General features: G+C 47.3%; 2 protein-coding genes across 3 annotated transcripts in view; both read left to right on the top strand.

The window, feature by feature from the left end:
- Window positions 1–308: 308 nt before the first annotated feature.
- XNDC1N (XRCC1 N-terminal domain containing 1, N-terminal like) lies at window positions 309–14,834 on the top strand. 2 transcript variants are annotated; one of them, XM_069969388.1, is made up of 9 exons: window positions 309–480; window positions 5,918–6,056; window positions 6,142–6,297; window positions 6,707–6,855; window positions 6,931–7,007; window positions 7,723–7,925; window positions 8,036–8,138; window positions 8,771–8,889; window positions 14,386–14,834. In XM_069969388.1, exons 2-9 carry the CDS (start codon window positions 5,948–5,950, stop codon window positions 14,616–14,618), a joined length of 1,149 nt encoding a protein of 382 aa, XP_069825489.1. In that variant the 5' UTR covers window positions 309–480; window positions 5,918–5,947; the 3' UTR covers window positions 14,619–14,834. The 2 variants fall into 2 exon arrangements, with proteins under 2 accessions (XP_069825489.1, XP_069825488.1); XM_069969387.1 differs by lacking the exon at window positions 309–480 and adding an exon at window positions 508–709.
- Window positions 14,835–19,343: 4,509 nt separating this feature from the next.
- LOC138792215 (short transient receptor potential channel 2-like) overlaps window positions 19,344–19,819 on the top strand; it is a 37,717-nt gene continuing 37,241 nt past the window's right edge. The window contains exon 1 of the mRNA XM_069969358.1: window positions 19,344–19,651. Within this exon, the coding sequence (XP_069825459.1) occupies window positions 19,637–19,651 (15 nt within the window). The 5' untranslated portion in view covers window positions 19,344–19,636. The remainder of the gene's footprint in view (window positions 19,652–19,819) is intronic.

Raw genomic sequence — 19,819 nt, 5'->3', positions numbered from 1 at the left:
TCCAGAGCTGCACTCACTATTCTGCTGTTACATCATGTCTCATCCCCAGAGCTGCACTCACTATTCTGCTGGGCACATGGGGGCGCTGTTCTAGCTCCTTTACTATAACAAAACAAACACGTTCTCCTCATGAGCTTCTCCTCACAGCCTTACTCTAGTCACAACCACAATCACGTTACGTTCTTTGGCGCCACCGCCCAACCAATCACAGAACGCTACATTGATCAGCTGACTCGGCAATGCCTTCCACGTGACATATAATAAGGAGAGATGACGCGCGGCGGCCATATTTGTACACCCTTCCCGTAGTCTCGGCTTCATGTATGTAGCGGTGTTACCTGCCTGACGGTCTCCGATGACGGCGCTCTCGTGACCGTTTTACCTATATCTATACAGTTCAGCAAGCGCCATTTTGCCGGAGACCAAACTCATTTTAATATCAATAGGAAACAACGTGACATCGCATCCTGTGAATGTGAGGTGAGTGCGGCCTCTGTAGTTTGGGGCGTGGCCTGTATGTGGTGACGTCGCGATGGGGCGTGGCTCCGTTCTGGACGCGGGAAGTTCAGATGCTCGTATGGGTTACAGAGAAGTACGGTGATCAGGTGACAGGACGGTATACAGGGCCGGTAGGGGGCGCCTCATCCTACATCACCCTCCCCGGATGGCGCCGATCCCGGTCCGTCACATCGTGTCCTTCAGCTCTCAGGTGCGCGGCCCCCGGGGTCACTGTCATTATATATTATACATGTATTCTGCTGTGTGTGTGTGGATATTACTGACAGCCACCAGATGGCAGCACATACACTGCAGAATAGACACCATCCCCTTGCTTTACTGCTTGTTGTGAAAGCTTGTGTCCCTGTAGTACACACAGTTCTCCACCAGGTGTCAGCAGTGTATTACCTTACCTGTAGTACACACAGTTCTCCACCAGGTGTCAGCAGTGTATTTCCTTACCTGTAGTACACCCAGTTCTCCACCAGGTGTCAGCAGTGTATTTCCTTACCTGTAGTACACACAGTTCTCCACCAGGTGTCAGCAGTGTATTACCTTACCTGTAGTACACACAGTTCTCCACCAGGTGTCAGCAGTGTATTTCCTTACCTGTAGTACACACAGTTCCCCACCAGGTGTCAGCAGTGTATTATTTCCTTACCTGTAGTACACACAGTTCCCCACCAGGTGTCAGCAGTGTATTTCCTTACCTGTAGTACACACAGTTCCCCACCAGGTGTCAGCAGTGTATTATTTCCTTACCTGTAGTACACACAGTTCTTCACCAGGTGTCAGCAGTGTATTTCCTGCCTGTAGTACACACAGTTCTCCACCAGGTGTCAGCAGTGTATTTCCTGCCTGTAGTACACACAGTTCTCCACCAGGTGTCAGCAGTGTATTTCCTTACCTGTAGTACACACAGTTCTCCACCAGGTCTCAGCAGTGTATTTCCTGCCTGTAGTACTCCCAGGTCTCCACCAGGTGTCAGCAGTGTATTATTTCCTTACCTGTAGTACTGCCAGTTCTCCACCAGGTGTCAGCAGTGTATTATTTCCTTACCTGTAGTACTGCCAGTTCTCCACCAGGTGTCAGCAGTGTATTTCCTTACCTGTAGTACACACAGTTCTCCACCAGGTGTCAGCAGTGTATTATTTCCTTACCTGTAGTACTCCCAGTTCTCCACCAGGTGTCAGCAGTGTATTTCCTTACCTGTAGTACTCCCAGTTCCCCACCAGGTGTCAGCAGTGTATTTCCTGCCTGTAGTACACACAGTTCCCCACCAGGTGTCAGCAGTGTATTTCCTTACCTGTAGTACTCCCAGGTCTCCACCAGGTGTCAGCAGTGTATTTCCTGCCTGAAGTACACACAGTTCTCCACCAGGTGTCAGCAGTGTATTATTTCCTTACCTGTAGTACTCCCAGTTCTCCACCAGGTGTCAGCAGTGTATTTCCTTACCTGTAGTACACACAGTTCTCCACCAGGTGTCAGCAGTGTATTATTTCCTTACCTGTAGTACTCCCAGTTCTCCACCAGGTGTCAGCAGTGTATTTCCTTACCTGTAGTACACACAGTTCCCCACCAGGTGTCAGCAGTGTATTTCCTTACCTGTAGTACACACAGTTCCCCACCAGGTGTCAGCAGTGTATTTCCTTACCTGTAGTGCACACAGTTCTCCACCAGGTGTCAGCAGTGTATTTCCTGCCTGTAGTGCACACAGTTCTCCACCAGGTGTCAGCAGTGTATTATTTCCTTACCTGTAGTACACACAGTTCTCCACCAGGTGTCAGCAGTGTATTATTTCCTTATCTGTAGTGCACACAGTTCTCCACCAGGTGTCAGCAGTGTATTATTTCCTTACCTGTAGTACTCCCAGTTCTCCACCAGGTGTCAGCAGTGTATTTCCTTACCTGTAGTACACACAGTTCTCCACCAGGTGTCAGCAGTGTATTTCCTTACCTGTAGTACTCCCAGGTCTCCACCAGGTGTCAGCAGTGTATTATTTCCTTACCTGTAGTACTCCCAGGTCTCCACCAGGTGTCAGCAGTGTATTTCCTTACCTGTAGTACACACAGTTCCCCACCAGGTGTCAGCAGTGTATTTCCTTACCTGTAGTACACACAGTTCCCCACCAGGTGTCAGCAGTGTATTTCCTTACCTGTAGTACACACAGTTCTCCACCAGGTGTCAGCAGTGTATTTCCTTACCTGTAGTACTCCCAGTTCCCCACCAGGTGTCAGCAGTGTATTATTTCCTTACCTGTAGTACACACAGTTCCCCACCAGGTGTCAGCAGTGTATTATTTCCTTACCTGTAGTACACACAGTTCCCCACCAGGTGTCAGCAGTGTATTATTTCCTTACCTGTAGTACACACAGTTCCCCACCAGGTGTCAGCAGTGTAATATTTCCTTACCTGTAGTACTCCCAGTTCACCACCAGGTGTCAGCAGTGTATTTCCTTACCTGTAGTACACACAGTTCCCCACCAGGTGTCAGCAGTGTATTTCCTTACCTGTAGTACTCCCAGGTCTCCACCAGGTGTCAGCAGTGTATTTCCTTACCTGTAGTACACACAGTTCTCCACCAGGTGTCAGCAGTGTATTTCCTTACCTGTAGTACACACAGTTCTCCACCAGGTGTCAGCAGTGTATTTCCTGCCTGTAGTACACACAGTTCCCCACCAGGTGTCAGCAGTGTATTATTTCCTTACCTGTAGTACACACAGTTCCCCACCAGGTGTCAGCAGTGTAATATTTCCTTACCTGTAGTACTCCCAGTTCCCCACCAGGTGTCAGCAGTGTATTTCCTTACCTGTAGTACTCCCAGTTCCCCACCAGGTCTCAGCAGTGTATTATTTCCTTACTTGTAGTACTCCCAGTTCCCCACCAGGTGTCAGCAGTGTATTTCCTTACCTGTAGTACACACAGTTCTCCACCAGGTGTCAGCAGTGTATTTCCTTACCTGTAGTACTCCCAGTTCTCCACCAGGTGTCAGCAGTGTATTTCCTTACCTGTAGTACTGCCAGTTCTCCACCAGGTGTCAGCATGTTCCATCTCTTCAATCAGAAAGTCTCTGTAGCACTCAAGCTCATAAAATCAGGGTCCTTTATTTGTCACGAACACATATACATCCAAAAGATACACAAGGAGTGTGCAGCAACGCGTTTCAACGTAACCGTCTTTTTCACAGCTTATACACTTAATACATAAAAAGCTCACATATATATCAAAAATTAAAAACAACAGGAAATGGACCACTTACCCCCTCCTCCCACTGGCGTCTAGGTGAATGTAATGCGCATGTGTCAAATCAAGACGCGCTAATAACACCTGTATACAGACGCTGTGGTAGTGGTGGAGATAGGTGATCCCCCTAGTGGATGAACTTGAACATTGCACACTGTATAGAAAAAAAGGGTAGAAAAAACAACAGGAATAAATAATTTTCCATATTCTAATTTTATATTAATTAATAAATGTACATCAAATCGGTTTTATAATTGAGTCCTTTGGGGAAGCGAGTGTCCATATTCAAAATCCAGAAGGCTTCTCGATTGAGAACCTTCTGGGACCAATTCCCTCCTCTACAATCTTTGTGAACTTTTTCCAGCCCAAAGAAAGAAAAATATTGCAAGTCACCATTATGTGTTGTTATAAAATGCTTGGCTGCACCCGACACATTCTCGCCCTTGCGGTTGATGTCATAAATATGTTCCGCAATGCGGGTTTTTAACTTTCTTGTGGTGCAGCCTACATATGATTTTCTGCAAAAAGAACACGAGATGGTACAGATTACATGATCTGTGTTACAGTTTAAAAAGGATTTAATGCAAAAATTCTTCTTACAATCATCTGTATCAAAACTAGTTGTTTTCTTCGCATATTTACATACATTACATCGGGGTCCGCCACATGGGAAAAAACCCCAACCAGGTCTTGCCTCTATTCACATTGTGCTTAGGTGCTGTGGGGGAGATGATGTTACCAATTGTAATTCCTTTCCTAGCAACTACCTCACATCCCCCTTTCAAAATCATATTTAATTTCTCATCTTGATATAAGATAGGTAGATGTTTATAAAAAATCTTTTTTATTTCAGAGAATTGTAAACTATATGGTGTACTGAAAATTACATTCTTCTTAGATCTATCATCTCTCCCGTTGTCTCCACCGGCATTTGTAATTTTCAGTACACCATATAGTTTACAATTCTCTGAAATAAAAAAGATTTTTTATAAACATCTACCTATCTTATATCAAGATGAGAAATTAAATATGATTTTGAAAGGGGGATGTGAGGTAGTTGCTAGGAAAGGAATTACAATTGGTAACATCATCTCCCCCACAGCACCTAAGCACAATGTGAATAGAGGCAAGACCTGGTTGGGGTTTTTTCCCATGTGGCGGACCCCGATGTAATGTATGTAAATATGCGAAGAAAACAACTAGTTTTGATACAGATGATTGTAAGAAGAATTTTTGCATTAAATCCTTTTTAAACTGTAACACAGATCATGTAATCTGTACCATCTCGTGTTCTTTTTGCAGAAAATCATATGTAGGCTGCACCACAAGAAAGTTAAAAACCCGCATTGCGGAACATATTTATGACATCAACCGCAAGGGCGAGAATGTGTCGGGTGCAGCCAAGCATTTTATAACAACACATAATGGTGACTTGCAATATTTTTCTTTCTTTGGGCTGGAAAAAGTTCACAAAGATTGTAGAGGAGGGAACTGGTCCCAGAAGGTTCTCAATCAAGAAGCCTTCTGGATTTTGAATATGGACACTCGCTTCCCCAAAGGACTTAATTATAAAACCGATTTGATGTACATTTATTAATTAATATAAAATTAGAATATGGAAAATTATTTATTCCTGTTGTTTTTTCTACCCTTTTTTTCTATACAGTGTGCAATGTTCAAGTTCATCCACTAGGGGGATCACCTATCTCCACCACTACCACAGCGTCTGTATACAGGTGCTATTAGCGCGTCTTGATTTGACACATGCGCATTACATTCACCTAGACGCCAGTGGGAGGAGGGGGTAAGTGGTCCATTTCCTGTTGTTTTTAATTTTTGATATATATGTGAGCTTTTTATGTATTAAGTGTATAAGCTGTGAAAAAGACGGTTACGTTGAAACGCGTTGCTGCACACTCCTTGTGTATCTTTTGGATGTATATGTGTTCGTGACAAATAAAGGACCCTGATTTTATGAGCTTGAGTGCTACAGAGACTTTCTGATTGATATGTTGCATGTCCAGCAAGCTCCTGGATTGTGTATGCACCGCTCTGGATCCTAAAAGACACGCTGTTACAAGGTATGAACCAGTACCGTTGATTAAGCATATTCTGTGGTTGAGAGGTGAACCTACTCTTTATTTTCTTATGTTCCATCTCTTCTGTTCTGTCCCAGGACCCTAAGCACCCTGTGGAGAACCTGCTGATGGAGAACCTCCTGCAGCCGTGGCTCATCTGCCCCCGGGAGCGCAGCCGGCAGCTCAGGGTGGAGTTGCAGCTGGAGCGCGCCTGTCACATCGCTTACATTGATATAGGTAATGGACGTCAGGTGGAGCGGACCTTACAGTGTATTGTGTATCTGTCACTCAGCTGAGCGTTGTGTGCTCCCCCCGTCTACAGGGAACAGTGGTTCGGCCTTCCTGCAGATAGACGTGGGCCGATCCACCTGGCCTCCAGATAAGGGGTACACCACCCTCCTCCCCATGACCACGCTGATGTCACCGGCCGACTCCAGAGCCATGAAGAACCGCAGGGGGGTCCGCATGTTTAAGGAAGGTAAAGTCTACTGCACACCAGCAGAATAGTGAGCGCAGCTCTGGGGGATGAGACATGATGTAACAGCAGAATAGTGAGTGCAGCTCTGGTGGATGAGACATGATGTAACAGCAGAATAGTGAGCGCAGCTCTGGGGGATGAGACAGGATGTAACAGCAGAATAGTGAGTGCAGCTCCGGAGGATGAGACATGATGTAACAGCAGAATAGTGAGTGCAGCTCTGGAGGATGAGACGCGATGTAACAGCAGAATAGTGAGTGCAGCTCTGGAGGATAAGACATGATGTAACAGCAGAATAGTGAGTGCAGCTCTGGAGGATGAGACATGATGTAACAGCAGAATAGTGAGTGCAGCTCTGGAGGTCTCCTCTCTGGTGTATATATATATATATGGTGTTTTCTATCCTCAGGAGACTTCCTGCAGGCGGTGGCCGTGGAGCGGTGGGATCGGCTGCGGGTCACGTGCACTCAGCCCTTTAATAAACAGGAGCAGTTTGGTTTGTCCTTCATCCGTATCCGGTCGTCGCTGTGTCGGGAGGATGAGACTCCGCCCCCTCAGGTCAGCTCCGCCACATTTCTAAGTGATTCCAGGTAGGAGGGTATCCAAGTGTATCACCCTCTCTCCTTCTTACAGGATGTCCGCCCCTCCCCCATCCCCCCTCATCACCTCAGAGAAGAGTCCGGAGGGGACGAAGAGAACCTGGAGGCCTGGTAAGTATCACTGGAGGAAGCACTCTCATCTGGGGCTGCAAGGAGCTCAGTCCTCCCTCCCCTCTGCTTTACTAATCCCCCCCCCCTTTACCAGTCTCCCCCCTTTACCAGTCTTCCCCTCCCCCCCCTTTACCAGTCTCCCCCTCCCCCCCCCCCCTTACCAGTGTCCCCCCCCCTTTACCAGTCTCCCCCTCCCCCCCCCCCTTTACCAGTCTCCCCCTCCCCCCCCTTTACCAGTCTCCCCCTTTACCAGTCTCCCCCCTCCCTCCCTACCCGTTACCAGTCTCCCCCCTCCCCCCCCCTTTACCAGTCTCCCCCCTCCCCCCCCCTTTACCAGTCTCCCCCTCCCTCCCCCCCTTTACCAGTCTCTCCCCCCCCCCTTTACCAGTCTCCCCCTCCCCCTCCCCCCCCCCGTTACCAGTCTCTCTCCCCCTCCCCCCCCCCTCCCCCCCGTTACCAGTCTCCCCCTCCCCCCCCCCCGTTACCAGTCTCCCCCTCTCCCTCCCTACCCGTTACCAGTCTCCCCCTCTCCCCCCCCCCCCCGTTACCAGTCTCCCCCTCTCCCTCCCTACCCGTTACCAGTCTCCCCCTCCCCCCCCCCCCCCCCGTTACCAGTCTCCCCCTCTCCCTCCCTACCCGTTACCAGTCTCCCCCTCTCCCTCCCTACCCTTTACCAGTCTCCCCCTCCCTCTCACATCTTTTGTTTCTCCTTGAGGAATCACATGGAGAGGAAGTTGAGAGAGAAGCTGCAGTCGCCGTCCTCCCCTCCCCCGCCCTGTGTCAGCCGCTCTGCCCGCATGCTACAACTATCTGCCGCCAAATCCCGTAAGCGCAGTCACATGGCGCCCCGGAGCCCGCCCATCCCCCTGCGGGGCGGAGACAGCGGCACACAGCAAGAAGACAGCCCCTCCTCCTCTGGTGAGTATATGGTGGAGCAGGGGGGGGCACTTACTTCTCCGTACACCTGATCTATATCCCCTCCCGGGGTACATGCCCCCCTGACCCACCGCCCTCTGCTGCCCCCGCAGGTTCCTGCCCTGAGACCCTCACAGGGCGGCGTCACCCCTCACAGCAGGAACACAGGACCCCAAGTGGCTGCCGCAGGCTGAGGATGGCGGAGACCCCCAAAAGGTAACGATTCCCGAGACCCCAGATGGTATAGAGGAAGGAGATCAGCGGGACCCCCGGGGCATCACTACTCTCTCATCTCATCCTCCACAGCTGCACTCACTATTCTGCTGTTACATCATGTCTCATCCTCCAGAGCTGCGCTCACTATTCTGCTGTTACATCATGTCTCATCCTCCAGAGCTGCACTCACTATTCTGCTGTTACATCATGTCTCATCCTCCAGAGCTGCACTCACTATTCTGCTGTTACATCATGTCTCATCCCCCAGAGCTGCACTCACTATTCTGCTGTTACATCATGTCTCATCCTCCAGAGCTGCACTCACTATTCTGCTGTTACATCCTGTCTCATCCTCCAGAGCTGCACTCACTATTCTGCTGTTACATCATGTCTTATCCTCCAGAGCTGCACTCACTATTCTGCTGTTACACCATGTCTCATCCTCCAGAGCTGCACTCACTCTTCTGCATTGCTCTGCTGGATCAGTGTCTGTGCAGTGATGGAAGGATCACTACATCTCCCGTGGTGCCGTACAGCAGGTGTAGTAGCGGTGAAGCAGTGTCAGGCGGCAGCAGGTAAGCGGTGCCTGGTTATTATACAGTATATAACGTCTCCTTTCTATATACTGACAGGAGGAGAGCGCAGACTCCTAAGAGCGAGAGACATCTGACAGCGAGGAGAGAGCGTGCTGGTCCCAGCAGAGCGCAGCGCCCCCCAGAGACCGACACAAACATCTGTCCAATCTGTGCAGGTGAGAGAGGCCTGAGCCCCGGGGACGGCCATGACAGGAGGGAGCGGAATACAGGTGTATTATAGGATGTTATATACAGTATACAGCACTATTATAGGATGTTATATACAGTATATACAGCACTATTATAGGATGTTATATATACAGTATATAGCACTATTATAGGATTATATATACAGTATATACAGCACTATTATAGGATGTTATATACAGTATATACAGCACTATTATAGGATGTTATATACAGTATACACAGCACTATTATAGGATGTTATATACAGCACTATTATAGGATGTTATATACAGTATACACAGCACTATTATAGGATGTTATATACAGTATATACAGCACTATTATAGGATGTTATATACAGTATACACAGCACTATTATAGGATGTTATATACAGTATACAGCACTATTATAGGATTATATATACAGTATATAGCACTATTATAGGATTATATATACAGTATACAGCACTATTATAGGATTATATATATATACAGTATACAGCACTATTATAGGATTATATATACAGTATATAGCACTATTATAGGATTATATATATACAGTATACAGCACTATTATAGGATTATATATATATACAGTATACAGCACTATTATAGGATGTTATATAAAGTATATACAGCACTATTATAGGATGTTATAAACAGTATACACAGCACTATTATAGGATGTTATATACAGTATACAGCACTATTATAGGATTATATATATATACAGTATACAGCACTATTATAGGATTATATATATATACAGTATACAGCACTATTATAGGATTATATATACAGTATATACAGCACTATTATAGGATTATATATATACAGTATACAGCACTATTATAGGATTATATATATACAGTATACAGCACTATTATAGGATGTTATATACAGTATATACAGCACTATTATAGGATGTTATATACAGTATATACAGCACTATTATAGGATTATATATACAGTATATAGCACTATTATAGGATATATATATACAGTATACAGCACTATTATAGGATTATATATATATATATACAGTATACAGCACTATTATAGGATTATATATATATACAGTATACAGCACTATTATAGGATTATATATACAGTATATAGCACTATTATAGGATTTTATATATACAGTATACAGCACTATTATAGGATTATATATATACAGTATACAGCACTATTATAGGATTATATATATACAGTATACAGCACTATTATAGGATTATATATATATATATCAGTATACAGCACTATTATAGGATGTTATATACAGTATATACAGCACTATTATAGGATGTTATATATACTGTATATACAGCACTATTATAGGATGTTATATACAGTATATACAGCACTATTATAGGATTATATATATATACAGTATACAGCACTATTATAGGATTATATATATATATAGTATACAGCACTATTATAGGATTATATATACAGTATACAGCACTATTATAGGAATATATATATATACAGTATACAGCACTATTATAGGATTATATATATACAGTATACAGCACTATTATAGGATTATATATATATACAGCATACAGCACTATTATAGGATTATATATATATACAGTATACAGCACTATTATAGGATGTTATATATACAGTATACAGCACTATTATAGGATTATATATATACAGTATATAGCACTATTATAGGATTATATATATACAGTATACAGCACTATTATAGGATTATATATACAGTATATAGCACTATTATAGGATTATATATATATACAGTATATAGCACTATTATAGGATTATATATATATACAGTATATAGCACTATTATAGGATTATATATATACAGTATACAGCACTATTATAGGATTATATATACAGTATATAGCACTATTATAGGATTATATATATATACAGTATATAGCACTATTATAGGATTATATATATATACAGTATACAGCACTATTATAGGATGTTATATATACAGTATACAGCACTATTATAGGATTATATATATACAGTATACAGCACTATTATAGGATTATATATATACAGTATACAGCACTATTATAGGATTATATATACACTACCGTTCAAAAGTTTGGGGTCACATTGAAATGTCCTTATTTTTGAAGGAAAAGCACTGTACTTTTCGATGAAGATAACCTTAAACTAGTCCTAACTTTAAACCAATCCCCTCTATACATTGCTAATGTGGTAAATGACTATTCTAGCTCCAAATGTCTGGTTTTTGGTGCAATATCTACATAGGTGTATAGAGGCCCATTTCCAGCAACTATCACTCCAGTGTTCTAATGGTACAATGTGTTTGCTCATTGGCTCAGAAGGATAATTGATGATTAGAAAACCCTTGTGCAATCATGTTCACACATCTGAAAACAGTCTAGCTCGTTACAGAAGCTACAAAACTGACCTTCCTTTGAGCAGATTGTGTTTCTGGAGCATCACATTTGTGGGGTCAATTAAGCGCTCAAAATGGCCAGAAAAAGAGAACTTTCATCTGAAACTCGACAGTCTATTCTTGTTCTTAGAAATGAAGGCTATTCCATGCGAGAAATTTCTAAGAAATTGAAGATTTCCTACAACGGTGTGTACTACTCACTTCAGAGGACAGCACAAACAGGCTCTAACCAGAGTAGAAAAAGAAGTGGGAGGCCGCGTTGCACAACTAAGCAAGAAGATAAGCACATTACAGTCTCTAGTTTGAGAAACAGACGCCTCACAGGTCCCCACCTGGCATCTTCATTACATAGTACCGGCAAAACACCAGTGTCACCATCTACAGGGAAGAGGCGGCTGCAGGATTTTTGGCTTCAGGGCAGAGTGGCAAAGAAAAAGCCATATCTGAGACTGGCCAATAAAAGAAAAAGATTAAGATGGGCAAAAGAACACAGAGATTGGACAGAGGAAGACTGGAAAAAAGTGTTGTGGACGGATGAATCCAAGTTTGAGGTGTTTGGATCACACAGAAGAACGTTTGTGAGACGCAGAAGAAATGAGAAGATGCTGGAAGAATGCCTGACGCCATCTGTTATACATGGTGGAGGTCATGTGATGGTCTGGGGTTGGTGCTGGTAAGGTGGGAGATTTGTACAGGGTAAAAGGGATTGTGAATAAGGAAGGCTATCACTCTGCACCGCCATGCCATACCCAGTGGGCAGCGCTTGGTTGGAGCCAATTTCATCCTACAACAGGACAATGACCCTAAACACACCTCCAAATTGTGCAAGAACTATTTACAGCAGAAGCAGCAGCTGGTATTCTATCATAGGGAATGGAGTGGCCAGCGCAGTCACCAGATCTGAACCCCATTGTGGGAGCAGCTGGACCGTATGGTACGCCAGAAATGCCCATCCAACCAATCCAACTTGTGGGAGCTGCTTCTAGAAGCGTGGGGGGCAATTTCTCCAGCTTACCCCAACAGATTAATAGCTAGAATGCCAAAGGTGTGCAATGCTGGAATTGCTGCAAAAGGAGGATTCTGGGACGGAAGCAAAGTGTGATGGAAGAACAATGTTATTTCACATACAAATCAGTATTTCTAACCTTGTCAATGTCTTGTCTCTATTTTCTATTCATTTCACAACGTGCGGTGGTGAAGAAGTGCGACTTTTCATGGAAAATACTAAATTATTTGGGTGACCCCAAACTTTTGAACGGTTGTGTGTGTATACTATATATATATATATATATATATATATATATATATATATATATATATATATAGTATACAGCACTATTATAGGATTACATATATATACAGTATATACAGCACTATTATAGTTATATACACTCACCGCCCACTTTATTAGGTACACCATGCTATTAACGGGTCGGACCCCCTTTTTGCCTTCAGAACTGCCTCACTTCTTGGTGGCATAGATACAACAAGGTGCTGGAAGCTTCCTCAGAGATTTTGGTCCATAGTGACATGATGGCATCACACAGTTGCCGCAGATTTGTCGGCTGCACATCCATGATGCCAATCTCCCGTTCCACCACATCCCAAAGATGCTCTATTGGATTGAGATCTGGTGACTGTGGAGGCCATTGGAGTACAGTGACCTCATTGTCATGTTCAAGAAACCAGTCTGAGATGATTCTAGCTTTATGACATGGCGCATTATCCTGCTGAAAGTAGCCATCAGATGTTGGGTCCATTGTGGTCATAAAGGGATGGACATGGTCAGCAACAATACTCAGGTAGGCTGTGGGGTTGCAACGATGCTCAATTGGTACCAAGGGGCCCAAAGAGTGCCAAGAAAATATTCCCCACACCATGACACCACCACCACCAGCCTTATCCGTTGATACAAGGCAGGATGGATCCATGCTTTCATGTTGTTGACGCCAAATTCTGACCCTACCATCCGAATGTCGCAGCAGAAATCGAGACTCATCAGACCAGGCAACGTTTTTCCAATCTTCTACTGTCCAATTTCGATGAGCTTGTGCAAATTTTAGCCTCAGTTTCCTGTTCTTAGCTGAGCGGAGTGGCACCTGGTGTGGTCTTCTGCTGCTGTAGCCCATACTGTGTACTGTGCGGTCAGAGATGCTCTTCTGCCTACCTTGGTTGTAACGGTTGGCTATTTGAGTCACTGTTGCCTTTCTATCAGCTGGAACCAGTCTGCCCATTCTCCTCTGACCTCTGGCATCAACAAGGCATTTCCGCCCACAGAACGGCCGCTCACTGGATGTTTTTTCTTTTTCGGACCATTCTCTGTAAACCCTAGAGATGGTTGTGCGTGAAAATCCCAGTAGATCAGCAGTTTCTGAAATACTCAGACCAGCCCTTCTGGCACCAACAACCATGCCACGTTCAAAGGCCTCACATCACCTTTCTTCCCCATACTGATGCTCGGTTTGAACTGCAGGAGATTGTCTTGACCATGTCTACATGCCTAAATGCACTGAGTTGCCGCCATGTGATTGGCTGATTAGAAATTAAGTGGTAACGTGCAGTTGGACAGGTGTACCTAATAAAGTGGCTGGTGAGTGTAATATATATATATATATATATATATATATATACAGCACTGTTATAGGATGTTATATACAGCACTATTATAGGATTATATACATATACAATATATACGGCACTGTTATAGGATTATATATATATATATATATATATATATATATATCACTTTTATCGGATTATATATACAGTATATAGCATTATTATAGGACGGTGTGTACAGTATATAGCACTATTATAGGACGGTGTGTACAGTATATAGCACTATTATAGGACGGTGTGTACAGTATATATACTATTATAGGACGGTGTGTACAGTATATAGCACATGTACATTCCATGTAACCATACAGTATATACATATAGGTGATATGTCCTTATTCTAACTGTTACGGGTTGGCGCTTGTATCGCTACGGTCTCTGTATACGGAGGATTGTGTTATATCGTATCGGTGTATTATACGGCTATAAACACTTATTCTATTATCAGGACACTTCCCGGCCGCTCAGCTCCCGGCCCACGCTGCCACCTGCGGAGAATCCCCCGGCTCACAGAGCATTGTCCTCTCCTCCTCCGATGATAATGATGATGACTGGGATGACATCCGGTGGCGGCAGCCGTCCACCCCTCACAGACCCGCCTCCCGGGTGCCCTGCCCGCTGTGTGGCTTCAGTTTCCAGGATGATGAAATAGAAAGACACGCCAGCACCTGCGGAGAGTAGACGTGGTACTGACCTGCACGGCACTGACCGGGGGGGCGGCTATACAGGACGGCGGGAATGTATTCCCCTCCCCAATAATGAGAAGCTGCCACCACCCATGTAATCACTGACTGTGAACACTGCTGATCTCTCTGCCACTGCCTCTAGTGCTCTACCAGGGGGCACAGGCAGGGGGCGCAGTCTACCAGGGGGCACAGGCAGGGGGCGCAGTCTACCAGGCGGCACAGGCAGGGGGCGCAGTCTACCAGGGGGCACAGGCAGGGGGGGCAGTCTACCAGGCGGCACAGGCAGGGGGCGCAGTCTACCAGGCGGAACAGACAGGGGGCGCAGTCTACCAGGGGGCACAGGCAGGGGGCGCAGTCTACCAGGCGGCACAGGCAGGGGGCGCAGTCTACCAGGCGGCACAGGCAGGGGGCGCAGTCTACCAGGGGGCGCAGTCTACCAGGCGGCACAGGCAGGGGGCGCAGTCTACCAGGCGGCACAGGCAGGGGGCGCAGTCTACCAGGCGGCACAGGCAGGGGGCGCAGTCTACCATGCGGAACAGACAGGGGGCACAGTCTACCATGCGGCACAGGCAGGGGGCGCAGTCTACCATGCGGAACAGGCAGGGGGCGCAGTCTACCATGCGGAACAGGCAGGGGGCGCAGTCTACCATGCGGAACAGGCAGGGGGCGCAGTCTACCATGCGGAACAGGCAGGGGACGCAGTCTACCATGCGGAACAGGCAGGGGACGCAGTCTACCATGCGGAACAGGCAGGGGGCGCAGTCTACCATGCGGAACAGGCAGGGGACGCAGTCTACCATGCGGCACAGGCAGGGGGCACAGGCTCTCAGACGGCACCTTTCCCTTGTTTCCCGTTCCCTTCCTCATAGAGTGTAAGCTCCTGTGAGCGCGGCCGTCACTCCTGTTGAACAGTTTGTTTGATGCCATCTGTACAGGATCCTGTATTGTACAGCGCTGCGGAATAGATTGGCGCTATAAAAATAAAGATTAATGTTATTATATGGTCCATAATTTCCTGTCCCTGTGGTGGCGGCCAGAGTTCTGCTCAGTACATATCACACACAGCTGTACACTCAGGGGTTAATAATACAGACTCCACACCGCATAACATCCTGTAAAAGATTCATAAAGAGAGAAAAGCAGCAGCGGCTAATGGCAGTGTAATGAAGGAGAAAACCGCGGAACGTGCCGGAGCCTAATAGCAGCGTACTGTGTATAATATGACATACTGGAAATCCCCCTAAGGGTGCGTTCACACGTACAGTATCTGCAGCAGATCCTATACATGTGAACGCACCCTAAGAAATAGTGTTGGTACACACCATCAGAGAACGGTGGGGAGGGGGATGTTAGGTGTCAGAGGAGTAGCAGTCGGTATTGTAGTCAGGCGGAGGGTCAGCACAGGCCAGACAATCAGAATCGGCAACAAGAGAGGCAGACGGTACAGGCAGGAAGTGCAGTCTGAACAGGCAGGAGTCAGGTCACACACAGAAGGATCACAGAAATGTACCTTTGCTTGGTATGCACAAATGCAACAACGCTCAGGCAGGGAGGGGCAGGTGGAGCCAGGTTAAATGGGTGCTGGTGGCTCTGGATTGGCAGATAGCAGTAGCACGTGGAGACAAGCTGCCTCTATAAATCCTGAGTGGTTGGCTGTATGTGCACCCTAGTCGCCAAAGGGTCATTGCAGCAGAAGGAGGAAGAAGATACCGGAAGACACGAGCAGCCCCAGGACCAGAGTGGAGCACAGCAGGAGCGGACAGGCTGCTGCTGGTGGGTATCATCTGGTATCTTGGACAGGTGCAATAACAGTACAAAAGGGAGATGATGGCACCAGAAGGGGGGAGGTGACAATCTTTGAGCTGAGCTTTAGGTTGGGTTCAGGGGCTCTGAAGAGGCAAAAACTTATCTCTTGGCTTTACCCCTTGTAATAAATTCTTCAGGTCAGGTTAGGACTTGACACAAAGTTATCATGCCAGAGGTTTCTAGTGTGGGATCATAACAACTTTGATCTGGCGCCTTCCACTTTGTGTTCAGCACCATGGACGACACATTGAACACGTCCGATAGCTGTGCATCACTGGGAACGTTCTCACTTGTAGATAAGGAGAATTGGAGACTAAAGTGAATAAGGGTCAGTGTGAATGGGTCTAACTCAGTACCATAAAACAATAAAAGTGCTAAACTATCTACACAATCCTCATCCCATCCACAACAGAGCAGAACTGGTGCAAAATCGATTCTATGTGGAATCTCCAACGTGTCAATTCTAAAAGTGAGATCCTAATCCACATTGGAAATTTCCTAAAAAAAAAAAAAAAAAAAATGTGCAAGGTTGCGGGTTCCCAATCAACCTCAATGGTATTCGGATTCCATGTGGATTTCAAGCTGGAATCCAACTCCTATTAGTGTGACCATTCCCTAATCCTGGATTAAAAGAACACAGCATCACCCCCTTGCCCCCTATGGGCAGTAGTGTAACAGCAGGAGTGTGTGTGCCCCCTATGGGCAGTAGTGTAACAGCAGGAGTGTGTGTGCCCCCTATGGGCAGTAGTGTGACAGCAGGAGGTGTGTGTGCCCCCTATGGGCAGTATTGTGACAGCAGGTGGTGTGTGTGTGCCCCCCATGGGCAGTAGTGTGACAGCAGGAGGAGTGTGTGTGCCCCCCATGGGCAGTAGTGTGACAGCAGGAGGAGTGTGTGTGCCCCCCATGGGCAGTAGTGTGACAGCAGGAGGAGTGTGTGTGCCCCCCATGGGCAGTAGTGTGACAGCAGGAGGAGTGTGTGTGCCCCCCATGGGCAGTAGTGTGACAGCAGGAGGAGTGTGTGTGCCCCCCATGGGCAGTAGTGTGACAGCAGGAGTGTGTGTGCCCCCCATGGGCAGTAGTGTAACAGCTGGAGTGTGTGTGCCCCCCATGGGCAGTAGTGTGACAGCAGGAGGAGTGTGTGTCCCCCTATGAGCAGTAGTGTGACAGCAGCAGGAGGAGTGTGTGCCCCCTATGGGCAGTAGTGTGACAGCAGCAGGAGGAGTGTGTGTGCCCCCTATGGGCAGTAGTGTAACAGCTGGAGTGTGTGTGCCCCCCATGGGCAGTAGTGTAACAGCAGGAGGAGTGTGTGTGCCCCCTATGGGCAGTAGTGTGACAGCAGGAGGTGTGTGTGCCCCCTATGGGCAGTAGTGTAACAGCAGGAGGTGTGTGCCCCCTATGGGTAGTAGTGTGACAGCAGGAGGTGTGTGTGTGCCCCCTATGGGCAGTAGTGTAACAGCAGGAGGAGTGTGTGTGCCCCCTATGGGTAGTAGTGTGACAGCAGGAGGTGTGTGTGTGCCCCCTATGGGCAGTAGTGTAACAGCAGGAGGAGTGTGTGTGCCCCCTATGGGTAGTAGTGTGACAGGATGAGGTGTGTGTGCCCCCTATGAGTAGTAGTGTAACAGCAAGAGTGTGTGTGCCCCCTATGGGCAGTAGTGTGACAGCAGGAGGAGTGTGTGTGCCCCCCATGGGCAGTAGTGTGACAGCAGGAGGAGTGTGTGTGCCCCCTATGGGCAGTAGTGTAACAGCTGGAGTGTGTGTGCCCCCCATGGGCAGTAGTGTAACAGCAGGAGGAGTGTGTGTGCCCCCTATGGGCAGTAGTGTGACAGCAGGAGGAGTGTGTGTCCCCCTATGGGCAGTAGTGTGACAGCAGGAGGAGTGTGTGCCCCCTATGGGCAGTATTGTGACAGCAGGTGGTGTGTGTGTGTGTGCCCCCCATGGGCAGTAGTGTAACAGCAGGAGGAGTGTGTGTGCCCCCTATGGGCAGTAGTGTAACAGCTGGAGTGTGTGTGCCCCCCATGGGCAGTAGTGTAACAGCAGGAGGAGTGTGTGTGCCCCCTATGGGCAGTAGTGTGACAGCAGGAGGAGTGTGTGTCCCCCTATGGGCAGTAGTGTGACAGCAGGAGGTGTGTGCCCCTATGGGCAGTAGTGTGACAGCAGCAGCAGGAGGAGTGTGTGCCCCCTATGGGTAGTAGTGTGACAGGATGAGGTGTGTGTGCCCCCTATGGGCAGTAGTGTGACAGCAGGAGTGTGTGTGCCCCCTATGGGCAGTAGTGTAACAGCAGCAGCAGGAGGAGTGTGTGCCCCCTATGGGCAGTAGTGTGACAGGATGAGGTGTGTGTGCCCCCTATGGGCAGTAGTGTGACAGCAGGAGTGTGTGTGTGCCCTCTATGAGTAGTAGTGTAACAGCAAGAGTGTGTGTGCCCCCTATGGGCAGTAGTGTGACAGCAGGAGTTGTGTGCCCCCTATGGGCAGTAGTGTGACAGCAGGAGTTGTGTGCCCCCTATGGGCAGTAGTGTGACAGCAGGAGTGTGTGTGCCCCCCATGGGCAGTAGTGTGACAGCAGGAGGTGTGTGTGCCCCCTATGGGCAGTAGTGTTACAGCAGGAGGTGTGTGTGCCCCCTATGGGCAGTAGTGTGACAGCAGGAGGTGTGTGTGCCCCCTATGGGCAGTAGTGTGACAGCAGGAGGTGTGTGTGCCCCCTATGGGCAGTAGTGTGACAGCAGCAGGAGGTGTGTGTGCCCCCTATGGGTAGTAGTGTGACAGCAGGAGGTGTGTGTGCCCCCTAATCTGCCATCTTAGTTGTCAAATTGTCCCTGTGGGGTGCACAATCTGCCCCGGTCATGTGACTGGTGTTTTTCCTCTTCGGCCCTATCTGGGGGGCGGGAATAGGAGGTGTATACAGGGTTAACCCCTTCCCACCCTGCCTGGCACTCAGAGGGCAGCAGGTGCTGGTGCTGCCACCTCTACAGCACTGCAGGGGTTAATGACAAAGTGAAAAAACAGCAACAAGAGAAACAGATGTAATGTGGTGATGGCGGCGTCCCCCGGGGGCCGAGGAGAACAACGCAGGCTGATTCTTTCCATAATGACCCCAGAGAGGGAGCAGGGAGGCGCAGGTGAGAGACGGAGAGCCGGCAGCAGCGAGACTGAGAGGAATACCCGATCCATGGGCAGGCAGCGAGAAACGGTGACAACCGGCACACCACCATGGAAAACCTAACGGTGAGTGCTAACCCTACAACCGCCAGAGAGAGAAATATCCCCCATAACAGTGTCATCTACATATCCCCCCATAACACAGTGTCATCTACACATCCCCCCCATAACACAGTGTCATCTACACATCCCCCCCATAACACAGTGTCATCTACACATCCCCCATAACACAGT

Source organism: Dendropsophus ebraccatus, chromosome 5 (assembly GCF_027789765.1).
Source record: "Dendropsophus ebraccatus isolate aDenEbr1 chromosome 5, aDenEbr1.pat, whole genome shotgun sequence".
In the NCBI taxonomy this organism is placed as follows: Eukaryota; Metazoa; Chordata; class Amphibia; order Anura; family Hylidae; genus Dendropsophus; species Dendropsophus ebraccatus.
This window is presented reverse-complemented; position numbering and strand designations above follow the sequence as displayed.